The 22,888-nt window shown below is 56.1% G+C and overlaps 7 protein-coding genes across 7 annotated transcripts; 3 read left to right on the top strand and 4 right to left on the bottom strand.

The window, feature by feature from the left end:
• Positions 1 to 575: 575 nt before the first annotated feature.
• On the bottom strand, positions 576 to 3,559 carry GLOTRDRAFT_115623 (glycosyltransferase family 39 protein). Its single transcript, XM_007866894.1, has 11 exons — positions 3,436 to 3,559; positions 3,261 to 3,385; positions 2,898 to 3,202; positions 2,739 to 2,847; positions 2,529 to 2,688; positions 2,292 to 2,475; positions 2,132 to 2,245; positions 1,626 to 2,081; positions 1,232 to 1,564; positions 844 to 1,177; positions 576 to 781 (listed from the first exon to the last, which is right to left on the bottom strand). The coding sequence occupies exons 1-11, from the start codon at positions 3,550 to 3,552 to the stop codon at positions 697 to 699; spliced, it is 2,322 nt and encodes a 773-aa protein (XP_007865085.1). The 5' UTR covers positions 3,553 to 3,559; the 3' UTR covers positions 576 to 696.
• A 1,587-nt stretch (positions 3,560 to 5,146) lies between these two features.
• GLOTRDRAFT_21338 (uncharacterized protein) lies at positions 5,147 to 5,332 on the bottom strand (the record flags this gene model as incomplete). Its single annotated transcript, XM_007866560.1, has 1 exon — positions 5,147 to 5,332. A coding segment is annotated over one exon (186 nt), but the record flags the coding sequence as incomplete, so codon positions are not given.
• Positions 5,333 to 8,855: 3,523 nt separating this feature from the next.
• GLOTRDRAFT_74924 (uncharacterized protein) lies at positions 8,856 to 10,091 on the bottom strand (the record flags this gene model as incomplete). The annotated part of the gene is made up of 4 exons (XM_007866893.1): positions 8,856 to 9,078; positions 9,132 to 9,321; positions 9,380 to 9,560; positions 9,612 to 10,091. The coding sequence occupies 4 exons, from the start codon at positions 10,089 to 10,091 to the stop codon at positions 8,973 to 8,975; spliced, it is 957 nt and encodes a 318-aa protein (XP_007865084.1). The 3' UTR covers positions 8,856 to 8,972.
• A 518-nt stretch (positions 10,092 to 10,609) lies between these two features.
• On the top strand, positions 10,610 to 12,712 carry GLOTRDRAFT_99591 (uncharacterized protein; the record flags this gene model as incomplete). The annotated part of the gene is made up of 6 exons (XM_007866892.1): positions 10,610 to 10,776; positions 10,827 to 10,895; positions 10,956 to 11,749; positions 11,801 to 12,359; positions 12,426 to 12,552; positions 12,626 to 12,712. Coding segments are annotated over exons 2-3 (824 nt in total), but the record flags the coding sequence as incomplete, so codon positions are not given.
• A 2,072-nt stretch (positions 12,713 to 14,784) lies between these two features.
• GLOTRDRAFT_138089 (uncharacterized protein) lies at positions 14,785 to 18,104 on the top strand. The gene is made up of 4 exons (XM_007866891.1): positions 14,785 to 14,856; positions 14,925 to 15,114; positions 15,190 to 17,196; positions 17,254 to 18,104. The coding sequence occupies exons 2-4, from the start codon at positions 14,983 to 14,985 to the stop codon at positions 17,884 to 17,886; spliced, it is 2,772 nt and encodes a 923-aa protein (XP_007865082.1). The 5' UTR covers positions 14,785 to 14,856; positions 14,925 to 14,982; the 3' UTR covers positions 17,887 to 18,104.
• A 92-nt stretch (positions 18,105 to 18,196) lies between these two features.
• Positions 18,197 to 19,389, top strand: GLOTRDRAFT_120876 (uncharacterized protein; the record flags this gene model as incomplete). The annotated part of the gene is made up of 4 exons (XM_007866890.1): positions 18,197 to 18,341; positions 18,394 to 18,486; positions 18,545 to 18,667; positions 18,718 to 19,389. Exons 1-4 carry the CDS (start codon positions 18,321 to 18,323, stop codon positions 19,387 to 19,389), a joined length of 909 nt encoding a protein of 302 aa, XP_007865081.1. The 5' UTR covers positions 18,197 to 18,320.
• Positions 19,390 to 19,541: 152 nt separating this feature from the next.
• On the bottom strand, positions 19,542 to 22,396 carry GLOTRDRAFT_138088 (uncharacterized protein). The gene is made up of 3 exons (XM_007866889.1): positions 22,072 to 22,396; positions 21,897 to 21,998; positions 19,542 to 21,846 (listed from the first exon to the last, which is right to left on the bottom strand). Exons 1-3 carry the CDS (start codon positions 22,301 to 22,303, stop codon positions 19,676 to 19,678), a joined length of 2,505 nt encoding a protein of 834 aa, XP_007865080.1. The 5' UTR covers positions 22,304 to 22,396; the 3' UTR covers positions 19,542 to 19,675.
• Between the last annotated feature and the right edge of the window lie 492 nt (positions 22,397 to 22,888).

Below are 22,888 nucleotides of genomic sequence, written 5' to 3'. Positions count from 1 at the left end.
CTCAGTTTCTACCTCCCGGCCTCCTTGGGATCTAGCTAATCCAGTGGACCCCGCGGCCTACGCCGTACGGACCCTTCGCACTTCGCCCAGTCCTGCGCGACGCGGTCGAGCACCTTCACCGACCGCCCGCTCTTCATGACCGAAATTATCGACGACGGCGACGCGCTCGCGCGGTTCTTTGGTGTAACCGACGAACCCTCTTTCCCGTCTGATATCTGGGTATACGTAGGGGAAGGGTCCAGTAAAAATTGGGTTCGTCCATAAGCGAGCCGTCTTATGGTACCCAAAGATCGTAGTGTAGGACACCATTTCTTACGTGGCACTGGCACTATCAGTACGCGTAGACAAGCACATTACCCTTTACGACAGACGCTCCAACCGTTACTTTGAGATAAAAAAACTCAGCAAGCGGTCACTTACCCTGCGCATACAGAAGCCCGACAGCGAGAGGGAGAAAAGGCTTGCGCCCGATCATGGTATTGCGGACTTGGTCTATGGAAAGCGTTCACTGTACCCGGGGATCTGACACCCGTCGGCTTGCTCTGTGCGACTCACATCGGACGTTACAACCATCAGAAAATGGTGTGATTATCCCTAGATTGAGTAGACGATATATACAGTGCTTTTGCGATGCGACTAGAAGAGAACAGGATGGAAGTGTGATAAGTCCTCAGACCCTGTCTACCCGGATGCCTTCTAGGCTCCATCCGTAGGTTTTGCAGCGAAATGGAGGGTCCAAGTCGACAATAGTCGTCGCGCATTGACTTGGTGGCCATCCAAGCTATCGAGCGGAAGCAGTAGCATATCAATAAAAGTACCCCGAAGAAATGAAGAAGCACGTACCCAGGTGTACCGTACGTCAGCGGCGCCATATACACATACAAGCAGAACAACGCAAATGCAAACGCTATCACAGTTACCGGGCCCCTCATGCCTAGATCAGCGTATAGCGGGCGTTTCGGCTTCATCGTTGCTGATCGTACAGATATAGGATAGTTGATAGTGTCGTCAGAGAGGATGTAGTGGAGGACAGAGCCGGCCACGAGAGCAGAGGCTAGATGGGAAGGAAGGTAGTGATGGATGAAGAGCTGCCGGCTCATCAGGAAGAAGGGGAAGTAGTGGACTGCCCAGACAAGCACGAAGAAACCCGTGTTGTTCCACAGACGGTTGCGAACGGCTGTGGTATCAGAAGTTAGCACCAGGCAAAGACGAAGACAGGGGATAAGCTCACGATCAGGGATGGGCTCAATATTTCGCCTCCGGGCAAGCAGGTCCGCGCCGATAATCCCAATGAACACCGCAATAGCAGTAACGCAAGTCCACCAACCAATGAGGTTACCAATGAGATAGATCTGCTTCTGCTCATCCGCGTTGGTCCAGAAACTGATCCCACTCAGCAGGAAAGGCCAGTTAATAGGACTGCTGGCATAGGGGTGAGACGCAGTGAGACCGGCGTTGTGCTGGAGCATGAGGATCTGCAGTTCCCCGAATTTCTTGAAGAAATTCAGCTTCTTGGGCTCTTTGACAGCCACTTCGCCAGTGCGGTCAGGGAGGGACGGATCAGCTGAGAATTTACATGAACATTGTCAGCGTGCTGCGATGTCATAACAGTGGATCCCAATTACCTTCGCTGTCGACAATCTCATCGACATACCACGTCGCCGTCTTCTCTGCAGCGTTCTTGTTACCATTCACTTCTTGCTGCTTGAACGCCCAATCAGGCAATTGGTTCTGATACGTCCACATCGACACCTTCGTGGGGACGTGCACAAGCCTGAAGTGTCCCGACTTGCTCTTCCATGCCTCGCCATCATGAGCGTCGACCAGGTGCAGCTGGAACAAGGTGTCGTTGTAGCGGCTGTGGTCGTCCTTCGGCCATGTGGTGAATTCCTGGTTGGTGGGCATCAAGGGTGACGCGACGTCGTGGGTCAAGAGGTAGCTCTGCGTGTTAACGTGTAGAAGTTGGATAACATCATCGTGGCGGACAACACGGGCTCGGCCTGTCTCAGGGAGCGCCTTCGTGGGGATGATCTGCCAGTTGTTGTTGGAGTCAGGGTGACCGTATCCAGTTACCTGTTGGCCTGACGAGATATTGAGTCTGACGGAGCCTAAAGGCAGATATTGAGTTTACCTTGACTACTTATCCGACCATCTTCATACTTCAAGGGATACCGCTCCCAGTGAGAGTGCAAGAAGACTTTCGTATTCTTATGCTTGATTGTGACAGTGTCGTAGTAGCGAATTTCTAATAGCGGTCAGCAACACGTTTCTTGGTGTTATATAACATCTACCTTGACTGTTGAGAAGGAGCTCATTTCCTCTCAGCGTCTCCTGGAAGGCAGGACTCATGAAGGTATCACCAGGGCCAGAGTTCGTGAGGACGGCAAAGTGGATCCAGAAGAAGGTCAAGTAGACGACCAGAGGAACCAAAATAAGGCCGACGGCTCGGGCGAGAAAGTGATTCCAGAAGCGTTCCTGTGCAGTGTCATCAGGATGTCTGAAACTTAGGCAAATCCAACCATGCGCACCATACTACTCTTGCGGTAGTCCAGAAGATCCCAAAGGTCAGCTAGAACGGCTATACCGATGCAGACGACGGTCAGGATACCGTTGACCTTTGACGCCCACGTGCAAGCCATGAAGACGCCAGTGGCAATGAGCCAACCCCACCATTCCTGAGAAAATTCACTACGGAACGCCGTCAGAGGTTTGAAAAAGTAGCCCGATTGAACCCTCACATGAAACGGTATTTGCGGAAGCGGATATAGGAGTAGATCGTCAGAGACATGAAGAAAATAAGGGTGGCATCGAGTAGGATTAACCGAGACTGCGCAACGTGGGCGTTATCTGTGTGATTCTGTTAGACTATGCACGAAAGAGTGAAACGGGCAACGTACCGAGTAAGATCAGGATAGCCGAGAACGCCGACACGACGGTCGAATATCCGCTTTCCTTCATTATGGCATAGACGACGGGAACTGTGAGACTCCCCAGAATCGCGGGCAGCGCGCGCATCCCAACGTATGGCACATGGGCATCCGTATAGCTGTCCCCGATGTTCTCGAACTGGAAATGCCCATCGAAACCCACGAACCAGCCAGCCAGGCCGAACAGCAGCTTCGCAAACGGCGGATGGACGTCGAAATAATACTCCCGTTGGATATAGTGCGCCGCGAACTTCCCGAAGTGGACCTCATCGAACCTGAGAAATGAGAACAGATGAGACTGCAGTACGGTGAATGACGCTTCGGAGGACGCACACAACTTGGTCTGGGTTGTTGATTTTGTAGAAGCGGGTGATGAACGCGAGGGCAGTCAAGACGCCCACTATGGCCGCGCTGGCCTTGTCTGAGTTCAGCTTCCGTTCCAAGGAGCTCTGCCGCCGCTGCACACGAAGGTTAACATCGAACCAAAACAGCTGTGTCTGAAGCGTACCGACGCGCCCGACACCGTGTGGTCGTCCTCTTCTTCGACGAGCGTCGTGTCCGCCTCCGAGAGGGCAACGCCCTTCCCCTTCCGTCCTCGTTCTCGCAGCAGCTGCTGGCTGGCCATGGGCTGGCGCGTAACGTTTAGTGGATGTTCACTTCGAGCGCGTTTACGGACTTCGACGTGTCGAACTACGGATTACGTAACTGTGCCTAGAAAGGCAATCATAGTATTCGTCAAGAAGTCGAAGAACTCTCGAGATCTCGCTTTCGAGGCCCCGGGCAGGAGGATGCGCGGATATGGCCCCCAAATAATGACCAGATCTCTCACAGCATGTGTGTGGTGCAAAAGGTGCTCCTGAATGGGTGCTTCATATGCTTTAGATTACTATGACATGAGCGGGACGCGGCATGAGGGAACCTGGAACAGAATATGCAACGTGAAGTCCTTACATTGGCACCGATATCGTTCACATCATTATATTAGGAAGCGGACTCACAAAGATCCCCTATTCTTCAAGAGTTACATATTGGCCCTTCTAACCTCCAAAATATGCACAGGGATGCTAATGACCCTATCACCGATCATATTCTTCCCATAGCGCCCAATCTATAGGCTCCTCCACGACACGACCTTCCGTAACGGTCCATCTCCAACCCTCATACTCAAATTCAGTGCACCGCAAGCGAACATCCGCCCTCCTCAGCGGCACCACACCCATCCCCGCCTTTACGCGCGACAACAGCATCCGCGCGACGAGCGGCGCGCTGAACCTCTCCGAGGTGACGCTAACCTCCAGATCCTCCAGCCTCGGCAGCAAGGGCGGCTTCTCTCCCCCCGTCACCGTCATCGCGTGCATGAAGTCGTCCGTGCGCGTCGCGAACGGGTCGCTCTCGTCCGGGCCGGTGATGCTCAACCTGCGCAGGGAGCCCATGAGGGCGAGCACGCGCAGAAGGTCGTCGAAGCTGTCGAAGGGGCAGCCCCTGGTATGCAGCTCGAGCGACTCGAGCGCGACGTCGCCCGCGCGGAGCATACCCTCCCACTGCTCATACGTGCCCGCGGTGCCCACCTGGCAGTTCACCGCGACGTGCTTCAGCTTCGGCGCGAGTATGGAATCGACGACAACGTCGGTATTGCTCGAGACGTGGCTCGATAATGTGAGGGACTCGAGCTCTGGTAGGTGAACTCTCCTGTCGGTGTCAGCCTCCGGCTGCTCGCCCCACTTGCTATTGTACCGCAACGAGCATTTCCGGAGCGACGTGCATCTGCCCAAGAGCTCGATACACGCCCGCGGTCTGTGTATCGCGAGGACGTCGAGCTCCTCCAGCTGCGCCCACGGCATGCGCGCGAGGTCCAGGTCGCACAGGTGCGCCCACGATACCTTCATCTTGCGGATGCGAGGCGTCCACGCCAGGAAGGTCCTCGGGATCCTGAACACCGACGAGATGTCGAGAGCCTCCAAGTGTGCGAAGGAGACGCTCCCCAGCACCTCGGCCGAAATGGCATGAAAATGGAGCACCTGGCAGCGGGGCAGGTACTCTGTAAGAATACGGATGGTGTCCGCCCCGTCGTGCACGATGTCTTCCACGAGACGATTGTCGGCATAGTACAAGCGGAGCGGGCGCGAGGCTGCGCGAGACAGCCACGTACGCATGACGTCGGCTTTTGAGATCTGCGTAGGTAGGTCGTCCTTGTAGGCTAATTCGATGCATAAGGAACACCACAGGCTCGGGGTGGACATTGCTGCTCTCCGCCAAGTGCTACATACTTGCAAGAGGAGAAGAGGGGCTTGAAGGGTATCGGGAGTGATAAATGTGTCCTCTGGCAAACACTCTATGAATATTAGAGATAGGAGTTCCAGTGGTAGTCTGCGTAAAGGAGATAAGAGGGTCCCGTAGTCGTCGATGCGCCATTGGACATCTTCTCGGCGACCTTTGCGCTCCTGATAAAGTACCTTGACTTGCCCTCCCTGAGGGCTTGCTCTGCCTCGACTTTCGACCAATAAAGGAGGACCACTGCTTTCTTTTAGCCGCCTGACCGCTTGCTCTTCCTCTACGGGACTATTTGTATCAAGAATTGGAAGACAATGTAAGGGCGCACCGCACCAGGTCTTACTTCAGAGTACTCCTCCTCCGTAGAGCACATAACTGTGAAACCTCTGCGCACCCAGCTGTGCAAATGTCCCCCGAGCAGTCTGAGCAGACGGGAGCCTCGGTAGGCCGTCGGCACGTGAGAAGCACAGCCACGGGATACATAGGCGGGTGGCTGTGGCAGGACATTGCCAAGTCGTAAGCGACCCTGTCGAGCCTCGTTGACAAAGTAAACAACGATCCTATTTACATGAACGCACTTTTCTCTCGTCCTGCAAAAGCAGAGACACATACAATGAAAGTTCGCATGTTCGAGCTCAACCGACGCCGCGTATATACATGGCAGAAGAATTAATGCGCCCCAGAACGACCCCCCGCTCTCCCAGCCTGACCGTAGCCCAAAGAGTATCATGGATATCTGTACTCCAGTTAGACCCCGCTAAAAATCAGCTAGCTGACAATAATAAAGGAATACGGACGTACTTTCGTTGCTTCACGCGTATTCCAGCTTCTTCTCCACATGACCGTGAATGATAGATGGCAGTCATCGCCTGCATGATCACAAAGGTCACGATGAAAACACGGAAAGAAACGAGCCCAAAGACCGTCTGCGAAACGTGTGCCCTATGTCCCCACATGACCCTTCCCCTACCCTCTGTTCGACACTGCCCTTCGCGTTCGCCCCGCGTCCGTGATCACCCTGGCGTGCACGGTCAGCTGTCCTTCGCCCTCGTGCCCCACGTCCGCGCTCGCGTTCACGCTAGGCTTCCTCCCTCCCTGCTCTACCAGTTCACCCCGACTATCGCGCGCCCTCACATCAATGGTCGCCCTCACGTCACAGTGCACTCACTGCGCGCCCTCACGTGCCATATCCGCCTCGCGTTCACGATGCCCTCACGCCTTCCCCCGCCTACTCCCGCGTCCACGTTCCGCCCTCGCGTCAACGTACAAATGACGTGCGCCCGCGCGTTGAACGGTAAACGTTCGTTCTCAAATCGATGTTTCTCTTCCCTTCCCGTTCACCGGGGACGGTCGCCCTCGCGTTTGGGTTCGCTCATGCGTTCCCTTTGCCCTCGCGCTACCGTCCACCGTTCCATCCCTTCCCGCCCCTCCTTCATCACAAAATCTATCCCGTCCTTCCTAACGTATTAATCTTGGAGCTACGCGGTCTAGAAGTTGTCATTACTGCACAACCGTACAGACTTGAGAGGAAGTTGCATACCTCTGTATGGCCGCGTACCGGGTGGACGCCGGCAACTTGGGAGTTGAGGCCTCCTGAGGAGATGGGGGAAGAGGGATGAGGATGAGCGAAAACGAACCACCGCCTGGGGCGGTTTATATACCAACGTGAGAGCGATTGACGTCGGCAGCTCCGGCTGAGCGGCTTCACCGTGCAGTGTGAAGTGTGAAGGGTAAACTCAATCGCCAGCCACTACATTTCTCTGGCCCCGTGGCGTGGTATTTGGTGGTCCTATACAGTATCACAATGGGACTTGGCGTACTCACAGAGACTTTTGACTGCGAAGGATGGCAAAGGCACGGGTGCGGGGCAGCCCCCTTTCACCTTTCACGGGATTTCGGGCCTTCACGATAGCTATTACTGTGCACGCTTCAGCTATTCCTTTGAGGAATAGGATGTCTGTGTTCGCAGTATGCCCGTAGATCGAGTGTCCAGCCCAAGCCCTTAGACGTCGTCCAGTATCCAGAGACATGTTGGGTGGGCCGCAGAGCCTTAAGGGAGAGCTAGCCACAATATGGAGTGTTGGACTACAACAGCAGATGGGGCGCGAGGCGAAGGTAGTACTGATAGAAGATACTGGCTGTGAGAGGAAGAGGGAACGCACTAGCAAATGCTGACAGTTGACTCAAGAGAACTTCATGCACCGCTAGCATGAGGTCAAGCAAAGACGATTTGAGGTGGTATCGAGGAAGAGCTGGCGCATGCCACAGAATCGCCGAACAACGTGACCCATGCAAGCAGTCGTTCATGGCAGCTTGCACCCGTCACGCCGCCTAGCGATTGGACACACATGCACTCGTCGCGGCCGGATCTGAAGTAGGAAGCACGGTTACCCGGAAGTCAATATAAGTATAACATGGGGCTCAGACACTGGAGTACTTAGCAGATTGTCACAGCAGACTAGGCTCATTAATCGAAGCTTTGTGAACATGTACGAACAAAGGTCGGCCATACGATTTGAAGGCGGGGAGTGGAGCCAATGAAATCCAGGGGATGCTTAGGATCATCACAGTTGTCGATGAGAAAGATATGAAGTTCCTCGAGAAGCGGCATGTCGACCCTAGCAAGCTTCTTCGCCGAGGGAGTCTCGAATTCTAGATGGAGCCTCCGGCACCTGTGCGTATACTCATTGGCTAACCGCAAAATTTTCCTTGGTATCACACTCGAGCGCCTAACCTCAAGAGAGAGCGCGAGCGGCCGGCTCCCGCTCCGACAAAGCCAGGCTTCAATCCCCACAACGTCGCCCCGGCGTGTACATTCCCAGTCTCTGACACGAATCGACGACCAAAGCTGAGACGTGCTTAGAGCCACGGTCCTCCAATACTTGCATACCTCCGTAAACATCAAGGGGCGCGATGATGTCTTGGGAGGGACCCATTTGTGATATTCAAGTCGTAGACACTGGATGAGTATTTCTGACAACGTCTCCGTCAGCATCCTTTGGATTGGTGAGACGCGAGCCAAGGGTCCTTCCCGATTGGCGGACAGGGTCGTTGATTGCGAAGTGTCCAGTGACGCGGTGTCCGTTCTCTGCATAGAGGAAGACTCGTCATTGTCTCGTCCCAAAGTGTCTACAGCGCCAGACATCATTCAACTGCCACTGGAGACGTTCATACGGCGGAGGGACATACCAATATGCCTCTTGGTTTCCGGCATGGGTGTCCTTGCGCAAGTTAGTGAGGGGATTACAGACTTGGTGTGCTTCCACACCACCTGGCTGAAAGAGAGGGTGCGCTTGGGCAGCTACTTGCGTTCAGCTTCTGAGGACAATCGAAGAGATCATTCGAGTGGCACGGCCACAAACAAGGAACAGAAGTGCCATTGTCCAATCTGCAGTCATGACGTCGCACCCGTCCCATTCACGCTATGAAACACAGTCAATGCACCGTCCCTGGTCTCCAACTTCAGACGATCGGGAAGGGGACGGGTCGTGCAATGGAAGAATGATCCAAAATTCACTTCGAGCTTGACATCCACCAACAGCCTTGTAGTCAGGGACGCGGCTTGACAGCAAACCTCGAAACACACGCAGACAGATTTGCCGCTGGGTCACTGGGAAGCAAAAAGGCAAGACAAGACACGCCGTCCTGGCATCGTGACCAGCAGAGCAAACCGCAGACCAAGATGCGGTCCCGATGCGAACGTGAGCACAGGTGTATATTCAGAGCTCCACGCCTTCGACTGGGGAAAGCGCACAGAGGAAGCTTGGTATTCCCTCAACTCAGCCACGTAATCCAGTCCTCCGACGTCCTCTGAATCGCCGCCGTAATCTCCCTCGCGACGACCCTATCGCTCTGCTCCGACGGGTGCAGCTCGTCGTACCTACATACCATCAGCATCTCCGACTCTCCCTGGGACTCGGAGAGACCGCTCACCACAAGAAACTATCCCGATCACTCCCCTCGGCGACGGTACAGCTCGCGCTGCTCGCGTCGCTCACGTTCCCATTGGGCGGGAACACGCACGAGTTGACGCAGCCCGTCACGTTCAGCGGCGCCGTGCCGTTCAGGTAGGCGGACGGGTGCGTGTACATGTCGTGGAAGAGCGCGTAGGAGTCGAATATCCCTTACCCAGAGGGTCAGCGCGGGATTTGAGGGGCAAAAGATGGAGTGAGGTACGATACCTATGTGAGCGCCCGGAAGGGCGGGGGCGAGCGCCTCGAGCATGAGCCGCGAGAGCGCGTTGCCGGTGTTGGTGATTTCCGTCATGAAGACGTTCCATTCGGTTGTGTTCCGCTGCAGCGTCCAGTACCGGTTCGGATACGAATAGTTGGAGTACAGGACTGTTAGTTGCAGAGGGAGCATCTATAAAGGAAGTCAGGCATCGAATCGTATAGAGTAGTGAGAAAACCTTACATTCTGAAAGACAAAGTTCCTCGCCCCGTACCCGTACATCGCGCTAACCCAATTCACCGCACACCGCGTCGTGTTCACCAACGTCACGCCCGGCGTCTGCTGGTTCGTCAGCAACTCATGCACGCCGACATCATTCGTCCCGATCCACAGCGTGAACACCGTCTCCTCCATGTTGAGCTTGGCCGTCCCGTTCGCGACCTCCGCGAGGAAGGCGGGGATCTGCCCCTCGAAGACGGACGGCGGCGGGCGGTCCGTGAGGTTGTTCGAGCACGTCGCGCCGGACTTTGCGTACGGGTACAGCGCGAAGGGCGCGTAGGACGCGGCGTAGGCGGGCCAGGCGGCGCCGCCGTCCGCGGGGTTGCCGACGTCGGTGTAGGAGTCGCCGAACGTGACGAGGTTCTTGATCTGGCCGGGCTGGGGCCCGGTGGCCCAACCCAATGCCGATGGGAGCACCGCGAGGAGGACTCGGATGTAGAGCATCGTATCCTCGCGGGGATGCGACTCGGAGGGCTGCCGGTTTATGAGCTGAGACAACGCCTCTCCGCGGTGCCGCAGACATTCCTCGCTAGGTCACAAGGCCAAGTCTTTCGTACGTGTCGTGGGCGTACGCCCGGTGGTTCTTCGCCCAGCGTGAGCGTCGCCCGTCCACGAGATGCGCTCGCCTGTCACATACGCAGCAAGCAGACCGGACAGCCATCAATCTCGAGCAAGGCGGGATGTGGACATACAGAGAACCGCTGCGGCAGAACGTTGGCAGCGTCGATGAGAATGGGTCGGCAAGACCGGTCCGGGGTGCCGGGCCGTCACCATTGGTCAATGGGTTGGATGTGCAAGTTAAAACTTCAAGTTCAGAATCAAGGAATCACGTTCGTGTCCTGTTGTGTCTATGGTACTCGACAAGCAGCGTGAAGCTCCTAACCATGGGCTCGCTTCACAGAGAGCAATTCAAGCGGAATTCTGACCGGTGGCTTAGGCTGCGGTGAACGCGCCAAATTCAGCTTCACTCGGATGATATAGCTTCTGTGGTATCACTTCACGCGAGCACGTCAGTTCGCCCAGCGTTTGCTTATCCAAATTCCAAACAGACACAACATGTACATCATCTCCGCAAACATACAGGAACTTGCAACCCCTTCGCATAATACACATAGAACGTCTTGCATGTCTACGCTCACATGAGAGGCAGTCACTTACAAATGAAAGGACCGTACTTACCCTGGTGATTCTTCCATGCTCCAATTCCCGCTCGCCACGACCGTGAACGGTGGCGTACCTGACAATCGACTATATTCCACAGGGATGTCAGGACGAGACTTTAACCCGATAAGAACGAAAAGACCGTACGTGAAGCGTAGCGCCCCCTCCCCTCCCAAAAAAAAATTCCCGCTAGCCCACTCCCTACCCTGCACTGGCATTGCCCTTCGCGTTCGCCCTCACGTCCGTGTTCATCCTCGAGCGCATGGTCAGCCGCCGTTCGCCCTGGCGCTCACGTCCCTCAGCCCGCGCATTCACGCTAGGGCCTCTCCTCGGTCACCGGTCCCCCCTCAGCCCCCGACTGTCGTGCGCCCTCGCGTCAATGGTCGCCCTCACGTCACAGTGCACTGCAACTGCGCGCCCTCACGTGCCATATCTGCCCTCGCGTTCACGACGCCTCCATTTCCCGCGGTCCCCAAACCCCCCGCTCACGTTCCGCCCCCGCGGTCACGTACAAATGACGTGCGCCCTCGCGTTGAACGTCGAACGTTCCTCCCCGCCTCGAAGTGTCTTTCCCCTCTTCGCCCTCCGGGGACGGTCGCCCTCGCGTTTGGGTTCGCCATGCGTTCCCTTCGCCCTCGCGTTACCGTCCGCCGACCAACCCCCTTCCCACCCGTCCTTCGTCGCCGCTTCGCCGGGCGCTCGCGTTCCGCCCTCGCGTACACGTACGGGTGCCGTGCGCCCCGCGTCGAACGTCCGCCCTTGTCCCCGTTCGTCTGCTTTCCCATGGCTACCGCATCCTCTACGGCAGCCGGTCGCCCTCACGGTTGGGTTCGCTTGTGCGTTCCCTTCGCCCTCGCGTTACCGTCTGCCCCCCCCCCCGCGCCTTCTCACTCTCTGCCACGGTTTTCCCCCTTTGATGGATGAAACTTTGATAAACCGGCCTAGAGTCCACAGTCAGAATCGGCCAGACGACCGTCGAGACTTCAGATGACCTGCCAAGGTTTGGATGGCCGCAGACGAACTACTGCGCAGCAAAGGCGCATCATCCGCTCAGGACAGGCCGAAGTAGAGATAAAGGCGTCACAGTCACAGATATGGACGCCACGAGGCAGTGGGAGAGGAAAGAAGAGCAGCGGCGACGTACCCGGTACCACGCTCGACAATGATTTATAAACCGTGCGGCGGCGGCTGACGTCGCAGTCCGGTTCGACAGCATCATCGTGAAGGGTGACGCTAGTAAAGGGGTGAAGAGCGTGGTGATTGGAAATCAGGCCGGATGGTCAGCCGCTGGTAATATGTATCTCGTGTGTATATGGCCTGCGTCGCATCGCGACGAGACCTGGTGTACTCGTAGGAATTCCGAATTTCGAGTCCGACTCGGACATGGGCCGAGAGCGGAGGCGCTCCCTTTCGCGTTTTGCGGGTGACGCCTCCGCCGTGACGCATGCGGGATGGAGCCTAGATTAAAGCAGGTGCAGGCGTTTACTCACCTTTAAGATATGCAGACTTCGCAAAAGGGACATATTTAGCCCGTTCAAATAGCCTTGAAACCTGCCAACAGCCGCAAGGGGAGTCAGCCGCTGGCTAGGCACGATGACTAGTACCAGCCGTCCGTACCGACGACGACGGAAGGGTGTGGCGCTGAAGCATCCGGTTGCCTTGGGTCGGGATAGGCCCGGGATAACTGAAACCGGTAACGTATCTGGAGGGTTGCCACAGTCCACCTCGCAGAGTAGGAGAAGTCCTGAGTATTCCCCGGAGAGACCCCAAGTAAGGGTAGATACTTGGCGAGAGGGAAAGAGGTGGTGAGGACGTACGATGGTGGTGAAGTGGTTTATATACCGCTAGAATGCGGCTGACATTGGAGTTTGGCGACTATCCGGCCCTGCAGCGTGATGGATGATGGTTGAGATTTTGACCGGAAGACTACACAGCCCGGCAGTATTTGTACAAATGTTGCGTCAAAATCCGGAATCAAACGTTTGCGTTGAGATTGCCAAACAGGAGCAAGAAAATCGCCCTCGCGAATGAATCAGACCGAATATTTGCATGAGTTTCTTGCCGCGGGATAGCGCAAATGTTGTACAAATAAAGTCACATGACCTGCACGGGACTGATAACATCAATCACGCCATCCCATACCATATGCCTAGATTGATCCCCTTTCCCACCCCGTTGCTCGACGGCGCAGCTTATATGGATGCATGGAAAACAATATAATCATTCTACATATCTACTACATACATGTCTGAGCATCTGATGATGTCTTGTACATCACAAGACCCAATATACGCACTGCCTGTGGTGCATCTGCTGTTACAGAAACACGGAAGTGCGAGTGCGAACATAAGGCGATATGCCGCACACTTGTCGGCCTGTACAACTTCTGCATCATCAGTATGTTCAGAGAGACTGGAAAAGTAGCGCACTTACCTCGTGCTAATCGAGCATCAGGATTGAAGAAGATATGGGACTCTAGACCCGGCCATTGAGTGCAGTCAAGCTCAATGACCTACCGTGCAGCAACGGGACAGCAGCGAAACATAGGTATAAATATGGTACACGTACCATGTCAAGTAGAGAGACAACAGCTGCAAGATGCTGGGCGGAACTGAGGGGAGCACAGGCACGGACAAGAGATGGTGGTGGTTGAAGGGCAAGAGAGGATGAGAGAGAAATTTGTTGAAGTCCAACTCCAACCGCTACGAGCGGAGATTGAACTCCGGCACATCGGCATGATGAAGCAGCGACGCGACGTGTCACGAGACCAGCGGCACGCCCCCGTGCCGATAAGTCTAAGTCAGAATATTGCGCAAAGGAATCCACGACGCAAATCTTTTGCAACCTGTATTGCAACCGTTGCACAAATGGCACACGCGCAAAATGAGTGCAACTGTTACGCAAAAGTACTGATAATTATACTACCGACATTTGCACGAACGCCCCTTGGATTTTTTCACCAGATTCTGGGCAGGCCGTGTAGACGCGAAGTTTAGTCGCATGCGGGCATCCATCACTGTCACCCAGCACCTGTTTTCTCGAAAGTGAAAAGGGCGAGCACAATGAAGCCGTGCCACCCAAGCATGCACCATTTGAGGCGACATACCGACTTCGAGGGGACCACAGCGGGTCGCTAGGTAGCAGCGCGAAACCCGAAAGCAACCGCCCGTTTGCTCTCCTGTCCCGCGCCAACTGATGACTCGGACGGTACAGTACTGCGACATGCGAAAGCATGCACTGTCATATTGTTATCAACACAGCGTGGCTGCTTGCCGACAAGCCCTGGGGAAACAGCTAGCCGATCACATATTTCTTTTCAGTCTCGGGCTCGGCTCGTATTCTCTTTCATTGCAAGAAACCGGAGTTCTGTTCAACGATGCGTAAGGTTTGAGCTTACTGCGGGCATCGGAGTTGAACGGGTCGTCAAGAAGAAAGGAAGCGAATACATGGTTAGATTCATTCTTCAGAAGCTTCAGCATACCGTCAGAGGAGGCCTGACATGGGGTATCACAGCCGCTTGAAGTAATCTGATTTCGAAAAGAATCGCAAGAATTGAGCTTTACGGCCCGCTACGGCGGTAACAGAGCATATGTAGCGTAACCAACTCACAAGCCACGATACTTCTGACATGCAGTATCCAGCGGGCACCTATGGCCACTTTACATGGTGTCCTAGTACTTACTCGCACCTTTGATTTCTATGAAAACCCGACGAGCTTTGAATCCAGGCTGACCACTTTCTACCCCACCGGGTTCGTTGGCCCAATAACCTTCTTATGAGCCTTGTTTCTCATATTCATAGCCATCAGACGAAGTGGAAGGCAGATCGCGACGCCGTTCTCACGAGTCACTACTCCAGAGCGCCTGCCAATTACGGAATTATATCGGATCACGTGCGTCTTCACGTTCTGTTCAAGTCGAATTGAAGTTCGTCGCCCGCGCCCCTCCTCATCGCGTCTCCTGCGACTCCTCCCTCCGCCCTAGACATACCCTCCATACTCTATCCGTTAACGCCTTGCACGACACTACTAACGACTTGGGAATTAACGGTGCGCTGACAGCGTTGCTAACCAGCCTGCGCGGAAGCTCACTTCTTCTCGAATTCTTATCGTGCCAGACGCTCACGTTCACTAACGCATTCTTTTTCGCCAGGATTTTCTTGCAGATACATTACTATGGCTGCACCAACTCAAGCTCTACCTTCTTGGCTCACTTATTCCTCTTCGATCATCACGGACGCTGTTGGAGACCCTATCTCTACTTCTGTTACAATCTTGACTCTGCCCTTGACTTATTATGGTCCAAGTGTGAGTAGTTCTGCTCTATTTACTATACTCGAGACTGGTGAGATACGGTAGGCGCATACTAATGGCATGCCGTAGGTTCCTCTGGGCACTGACGGCGTCTGGACGTATGGTGGTCTAACGCCCCCAGCGTCAACAGCAACATCACTTACTACTGCGACACCTTCATCTGCGATATCTACCTCCTCATCCGCTCTATCCTCAGCGACGTCGACAACGTCTTCACCATCTACTTCTTCCTCATCTAGCTCTTCATTCTCCTCCTCCTCCTCCTCCTCCTCCTCCTCCAGCACCACTATTCCCACGGCATCAGCATCTCCAAGTTCGGCATCACACCGCTTCCCTCGCGGTTTGATAGGCGCCATCGTCGGCTCGATCGTGGGTGCCCTGCTCCTCCTACTTCTCTTACTCCTCTGCCTCCGATGGCGAACCCGCCGCCGCGCCCAATACCGGCACTCGACGCCCATCTGGACAGGCTGGGAGATCGTCGACCCATCCACCGTCGTCGGCGGAGGCGCCGCAGCCAACACCCAAGGGAGGCCGCGCGAAGTTCCCGACCGCGTCGCCGGCGAAGGCTCGCCGCGCCACAGCGGCGAAGAGCACGACCCGTTCCTCTCGCGGCGTAGCGACGCGCCCACCACGAATGGCGGGGCGACGGCCATGTCGCCCGAGATGCTGCAGATCATGAAAGAGCTGGGCCCCGGCGTTCGGCTGGTCAGTCGCCCCGGCGCACCCGCCGCAGCGCGGGCAACTGCCACCGCCCGGCGGCGCGAGGCGGGGATGCGCAGCGACGAGGAGGACGAGGACGGGGCAGGCGAGTTCGGCCGCCGCCGCAGCGTCTTTTACCTCGACCCCGAGACGGGCGACGCGTTCTGGGGCAACACGGGCGACTACACGCCGAGCAACAGCGGGAGCTCGAAGCCGTCGATGGGCCGCCAGATCCTCAGCCCCGAGGAGCAGTACAAGATCGAGAGCGAGTCGGATAGGAGCCGCGAGCACTCGTCCGACCACCAGCGCCAGCCGGCGAAGCAGGACTCGCCGCTCCTCCCTCCGCCACCACTCAACCCTGACGGACTCTCGATGCCCGCGCGCAAGAGCTCGAGTCGGACGGTGGGCTCGATGGACTCCGCGCGCGACGAGCCCGACGAGCGTGCCCAGCTGCTCACCGCGCGGCGCGTGCGCGTAACTGATCTTCCCAGCCCGCCACTCAGTCCATCTGGCGGCGAGGACATAAGCGCGGGGCCGAGCAGCTGGGTGGGCCTCGGCGGGCTCGCGCGCCTGCGCCGCCTGAGCTGGTTCAAGCGCGAGTCGTCGCCGCTGCGCTCGGGCGCGACGATGAGCGAGCACTCCAAGTCCCAGTCGCGCCCTGTGTCGTACAGCGCGAATCCGCTGAGCGACGAGGACGTCGAGGCGGGGCGCGCGCTGCTGCGCGCGGAGATGGGCGTCCGTGCTGATAAGGATGGCCGGCCGATCTCGACGGTGAGCGGGAAGAGCGCGGTGTCGGGCGGCAGCGTGTACCACGATGCGGCGTCGCGCCCGGCGACGCCCGGCCAGGCGCCCGCGGGGAGCTTCCCAAGCAGTTATCGCACGGCGCAGACGCATCCGCAGAGCAGCCAGAACAGCAGGCCGTCCATGCCGCCGGCGTACGAGCGGGAGGAGGTACCGCCTCTCCCGATGCAGACGCATGTACAGACCGAGGTGCATGGACAGGAGCCTAGTGATGCCTCTGAGACGCAGGTCAATCCCAGCACTGCGACTTCGAGCTTGCACCATGACGTTCCGCCGGGCGTGGATGTATTGGATATGCCGGTGCCATCGTCTGTGTCGCCGTTCTCGACCGCGTCAACCAGAGCAAGGAAGGAAACGCCCTTCCCTCCCGGACTTGGGCATCTGCCTAACCATTGGGACAATGCGCAGACGCCGACGGACGAATCGGTCGTGAATCTGGATGACCATAGCCCGCCGGTTACCATTGACATCTTGGAACAGGAGCCTCCTAGGGCTGGTGAAGGGTGGAGGACTCTAGCCAGCGGAGCCTTGGGTGGCAATGGCGATAGGAGAACCACGTTTGGCTCGGCCAATAATGTAGGTCGCTCCGCTGTCATGTTTTCTTACGGAGGTTGATTTCCTGGATAACTACAGCCCACTATCGTCCATCCACGAGACATTACGCGCTCGGAGCAAGGCTCGCTCCATTCTATGCGTTCACATTTGAGCCCGTTCTCATCTAGGAGTCCCACTGGCTCGGCTCCCGCTTCTTCCAGACATCTGCATTTCGGTTCTGGATCAAGCTCATCTCGACCCTCCGGGCACTCCCAAGCCCTCTCCGGCAGCAGCGGCGGAGCGTCCCTAGCCCACTCAGGGTCCATCAGCTCCGACGGACGCCGCAGGGGCAGGCGGGACGCTAGCGAAATCAGCTCGCCCCCGCCTGCGTACGGGAGGATAAGCGTAGGCGCGACCGGGCGAGGCGCCGCCAGCCCGCTCTACCGTTCCACGGCCAGCCCGCAGCCTCACGCCAGCGACGATCTTGCTGTCGTTTCGAGTACGGTGACCTCAACCGGGACTGGGTCGAGCGGGTCTAGTTACTTGCGGATGACGGATCCTGCGACGGGGGCGATTATGCACTTCCCTACCGTACCGTGGACCGGCGCGGAGAGCGACTGGCCGGCGGATGCGTGGATAGAGATGCCGGGTGGTGGAGGACAGAGGTGGATGGGCCCTCCGTCCCGCTGGAGGGCCATGCAGGCCCGTGTCGGGGAGGCTGGGGATGAATGAGCGCAGACCTTGAACATGTGCTCTGCCTTCTGGGTGGTTCATGTAAATTATTCATCTTACTCGCTGCTTATTTCCTTCCTTTTGCTTTCGAGTTTGCGGGTGGGACTGGTTCTTTCTGTTGGTTTTGCTGCAGCTTCCTGTGTGTTGTCTTCTAGTTGTTCTCCTCTGTCACATACTCTACAGTTTCATACTGTATATACGCCGATGACGACTATTTCTTCCTGTTTTCAACGGTTCAGTGCGGCATGGCCACGTGATCTCATTAACCGCGCGGTCCGCACGCGTCGCGGACGCGTGTCGAATTTTGTGCGGGGGGAAGTCTTTGACCTATTCCATTGTTTCGCTGCAGGAACACCCACATTCTTTACTAGATACCCTGCCGCAGGCGGTTTGCATGCCATTGTCCGTAGAGTCGAGGACCACGAGTTTCCGGCATGGTGGACGGGTCTAAAAATGTGGGTCTGCTGCGTTGTGCGGTGACATAATCTGAAACCACTCTCTCCTCAGGAGCTGACGATACTTGCTAAATCGTTCCCAATGCGTATTATTGGGAGGCTTACAAATTGTAGAACATGCCGACGTTATGTGGGCGTCCATCAAGTGCGTGTTATCCCTACAATTCAATACCAACCCAGAGTTAACCATCGGAACATATCAGCTTCTCGCCGACGTCCACCGATGCTATACTTGTTCGCTGACTACCCAGGCTCCAGAGTCCCGACACTCCCTTCGCGTTAGAGCCGAAGTCGCTCTATACTACCACTTCCGTAGCGACGCACAGGTGGGTATCCCTCCTTCATTCGCGAGAGAGGTCTGACCGAGTCCGTGAAGCCCCAGTGGAGCTTGAGGATTAACTCCGCTTACTACAAGGCAATAGACCGAAGATTTTTTGACCTGCACTTCGGTCGCAACGTCACACTGTGCCTGGCGGAGCAGGAGCACAAAGGGCCTGATGCCCCACGCCACTCCTTCAAGGGCGATTACATCTTGCTCATAGCATGGAAAGCCATCCATAGAAGTCCTCCCAAATGCAAATGGGGCGAATCAGTCCAGCCCGAAAGCTCACATAAGCAGCGCAGTGAACCTCGCACCACCGAAGACAGCCGGGACAGTCCTCGAGAGAGCTCCCTACCTCAGCACGCTACCGCACGTCCATACGCGTCACGAGACCAGTTCTACGCTCCCCTTTCGTGCCGCTTCGAAGATCACTGTCAGGTTCCTCTCTTCAGCATAGTCCTCCCTCGTTACAGAGCTTCCAAGGAAGACTTTGTCCCCGTCGACTCAGTTTCAGAAGCTGTACCAAGCCTTCGATTCCTCGCATCGCCTGACGCTTGGCTTCCGGATATCGAGCTCATGTACTGCCCCGCGAAGCTTTCCCCATCGGCAGAGATGGACTCGATGCACTCCGCGTACGACCGATGTTCCGAACCACGGTCGGACGCAACAGAGACTTGGCTTTGGGATCCCAATTCAACGACCGACTTCCTCGCTGCCATTTCCTGAGTCGAGACTGGGAGTGAGGACGCACATACATTCTCTAATGGACCGTCGCAATGATGATAGATTATACCACCTTCATGTATCTACATACCGTTTATCGACCTCAGACATGATCCTCGCTCAGACATTTCAGCGGCACGACAGAGTGAGGGATCCGACACGCTTTCATATGCAAGGGGCAGCGACGCTGTGCTATACGATGCTGGCAGAATAGTAGCGAAGGGGAGCACAAATGCAGTAATAATCATCCCATACACAAGCACGACAAGGGAACAGACATTGTTACAATCTACATATCGACTACCATTTCCTCCTCAAGTAGCCGTCGCTTGGCCTGCCAGGTGTTCCAAGTATCGGTCCGGCCCTCCTCATCAGCCTCTTTGAACATCGTGATGCGGTTCGGCTTCCACTTGGTCGCTTCCACCGCGTTGTAGTACCCAGGAGTGACGCCTTCGAGACTCGTCAGTTCCGTCAGGTATTCGAATACGGCGTCGTCATTCGATTCCTTGCGTATTCGACTACCAGCAAGGAAGGCCTCGGGATGTTCAGCTATACGAGGGTAATATCGTCCAGAGATAAGGCTCAGGACCACGACCACCTGATATCCTGTCGGAAGAATTTGGCGGAACTTGTACTTGTGCGGAGCAAGCGGCAGAGGATATGTGGTACTGAGTAAAGGAGGTTTCACCTGACCGATTGTCGAAACTGAAGATCCATTAGCAGACTTGGAGGTAACGTGGCCATGCGTGGACGGAAGAGCTTCTTTAAGGACTGATGCAGCAGTATCTTGTAGCGCAACAGACGGCGAAGGATTGGGGAGCGGCGGAGGTTTCAATGGTGATGGCCCTGGCATATATGCAGGTCCGTCCTGCCCTCCAGGTGGCACAGGCCCGAAGCCCTGACCATCCTCCCTCGCCTTTTCTTTTCCTTTACCGTTACTGTGCTGCGGGGGAGGGCTCCCTTCGCTGTCATCTTCCCAGTCTTCATCAGCAAGCTCGTAGAGCATCCCACAGGCCCTGGCCTCCTTCTTAGGCTTACCCCCTTCCATGTACTCGGCCAAGTACACCTCTTCCAGCTTCATAAATACTCCCCGGTTCTGAGCGCCCATAGCCTGCGGCGGCAAGACCGCACGATCCACGTCCATCCCGTCTTCATGGGCTTTAGCTTCCACAGCTGCCAAATACTCCAGCGTCGCTCGCCCGGGGCCCGAAGGCGGCTTGATCTTATCAGTACCTTGAGGTGCAATCTGTCGACGTGCAGGTTTCAGTCTGATGAGGTCATCGACCCAGATGCGTTCGGGACCCCACCACAAGCCTTGATAATGCGTCTGAGTGTACGATTTCGACGGAGAGGCTGGTGGTTGGCCCAGCATACGCACGCTGAGGGACTTCAGTTCGTCCGGTGTTAAGTCGCTTGGGCCCGATACCTCTTCGGGAGGCCACGTGGGCCACGGAGATCCGCTAGAATGAGCTGGAAGAGCGGAGGATGGAGGCGGGCGGACGTCCATGGTAAGATCCCACTCGTCGGTAGGCGTCCAATAGGTCGCCAGACTTGACGCTACCTGGAGAGCCAGCGAATAAGGTGCAACTGCGTCATCAAAGAGTACTCGGGTTTGGTCCTTCTTCGGGTGGCACGGGTTGAACGCTGAGATCGTTTCTGGGGAAGTGTCAAGATTCTGGATGGGCGCCTCGTGCAAGGCTAGCATGAGCTCGTAGGGAACCGCGTACGCTTGGTAAGGTAGCAGTTTGGACTCCACTGTGACCATGCCTGAACTTATCCCTTGCAGGTGTACCTTGAATTCAAACCACTGTCGAACATCCCACAAAGGTTTCTGTGGCGTGATCGGCCCAGCTTCAGCGCTCGTCGAAGGAATCGGATGAGCGTTGTGTTCAGCACCGAGGTCATTTACGCGGTGCCACTCCGCAGGATCGATGATGGCTTCACTCTTCACACTTGTCTCCTTGATGATACCGGGCCAGTAGAATATAGAAGACAATATCGTTTTGCCCATGATGGGAGGGTCTAGCGCACACCAGACCAGTTCACCGACCCTGAACTGGCGTCGCGGCTCTATGCCAGAGTACGCGGCGGCGAGATCGTTCGCTCTGTGGCTCGACATCGACTGCTTAGGTTCGTGAGTTTTCGGCCGTTTAGCCGGCGCAGGCGCCTTGCGAATAGCGGTGTACGGGACAGGACGGGACACCGCTTCGCCCTCTCTCTGTACTTTCGGTTTGGGCGGCCGCGGAACCCTAGTGGATGGACCGGGGGATTGTGAAGGACCCACCGAACCAGCTGACCGACCTGGTGAAAAGCCAAACGACTCCGAAACAATGCGCTGAGGCGTTTTACCGCAGTATTTGCACTGGCAGTTCGCTCGGTTCATGGTTGGATCTTGAATGAGCCACAGCGCATGGGGGAGGAATTCGGGCACCGAACGAAACCGCTTAACGTTCACCGAGCCTGAAGTGGAGTGGGTGCGTAGATCTCCAAGGACAATAGGTGATACGAACCGATGAGGTAGGGGTCATGCCGCGGCGCATCTTGAGGTCCTTTGTTATGGTCAAACATCTGGTAACCTTCGGGCCAAGCTTTCAGAACATAGTCACGTCCGTCTACATGGAAGATAGTGCCAGATCAAAATATAAGCCCTCGTATCACCGACAACGAATTTTTGTTCTGACCGACCTGGCAGACCCAACCGCTTCGCTAAATTCGTGCCTATGTTCCTCCGCCAGCCGATACTCGCACTCTCGTCAAGTGCGCAGGGACGCATAAAATTTACATGACCTTCGTGGTCGACAACCCGCGTAGTGTTAGTCGGCCACTGACTTGAATCACCGTCGGACCTTGGGATCTCTATCCATGCAGGGTTAGCCGGCAACTGATGGTTTCCCCCATGCCCTCGATGGGTTGACATTGTGTTAACGACTTCTCGCAACTGCAGGGTCGGTCCAACCAGATACAAGAACTATGAAGATACACCCGAGTGACGACAGAAACAAGCCTAACTAGGCTTGCGACTGTAGACGGAGTCGCGAGCCTAGCTAGGCTCGGAAACCTTATTTGCCCACCCCACGTTAATGCCCCACCTGTTTCCTACCCCACCTGTGCTCTCTAACTTACGAGCCAGAGTCCCTTGTATCTAGTGTACGTAGCACTGCCCAGCGTGTATAATAACCGCTGCCCTCTGTCGCCCACATCCCCGTCCTTGCTGTCTCCCCCGACGACCACACTGCTGCCCGGGCCAACTCTCGTAAGGGTCTGGTAATAGACCCCACGTGTCCCGCCATGTCACTGCCGCGGCGTTTCGTCGGCGCATCCCACCTCTGTCGCTGTCCACCGACCCGTCGTCGTCGGCAACAACGACGAGCACGACTTCTTGCTTATATATAGTCGTAAAAATGTACAATAAATATCATTAAATACAGAAAATTTGTGACATTGACTGGACATATCAGTGCTGTCAATTGAGTGCTGCTATCGAGTGTCGCGATCGCCGTAG

The sequence above is a fragment of the Gloeophyllum trabeum genome (genome assembly GCF_000344685.1).
Source record: "Gloeophyllum trabeum ATCC 11539 unplaced genomic scaffold GLOTRscaffold_00005, whole genome shotgun sequence".
In the NCBI taxonomy this organism is placed as follows: Eukaryota; Fungi; Basidiomycota; class Agaricomycetes; order Gloeophyllales; family Gloeophyllaceae; genus Gloeophyllum; species Gloeophyllum trabeum.
This window is presented reverse-complemented; position numbering and strand designations above follow the sequence as displayed.

Coding starts and splice junctions, on each gene's coding strand:
- GLOTRDRAFT_138088 (XM_007866889.1), bottom strand. CDS start 22,303: ATGTCAACCCATCGAGGGCATGGGGGAAACCATCAGTTGCCGGCTAAC. Junction 21,999..22,071: donor GAAGCGGTTGGGTCTGCCAG/GTCGGTCAGAAC, acceptor TCTTCCATGTAG/ACGGACGTGACTATGTTCTG. Junction 21,847..21,896: donor GCATGACCCCTACCTCATCG/GTTCGTATCACC, acceptor ACTCCACTTCAG/GCTCGGTGAACGTTAAGCGG.
- GLOTRDRAFT_115623 (XM_007866894.1), bottom strand. CDS start 3,552: ATGGCCAGCCAGCAGCTGCTGCGAGAACGAGGACGGAAGGGGAAGGGC. Junction 3,386..3,435: donor ACACGGTGTCGGGCGCGTCG/GTACGCTTCAGA, acceptor CTTCGTGTGCAG/CGGCGGCAGAGCTCCTTGGA. Junction 782..843: donor CTGACGTACGGTACACCTGG/GTACGTGCTTCT, acceptor TCCGCTCGATAG/CTTGGATGGCCACCAAGTCA.
- GLOTRDRAFT_138089 (XM_007866891.1), top strand. CDS start 14,983: ATGGCTGCACCAACTCAAGCTCTACCTTCTTGGCTCACTTATTCCTCT. Junction 15,115..15,189: donor TGACTTATTATGGTCCAAGT/GTGAGTAGTTCT, acceptor GGCATGCCGTAG/GTTCCTCTGGGCACTGACGG. Junction 17,197..17,253: donor CGTTTGGCTCGGCCAATAAT/GTAGGTCGCTCC, acceptor GGATAACTACAG/CCCACTATCGTCCATCCACG.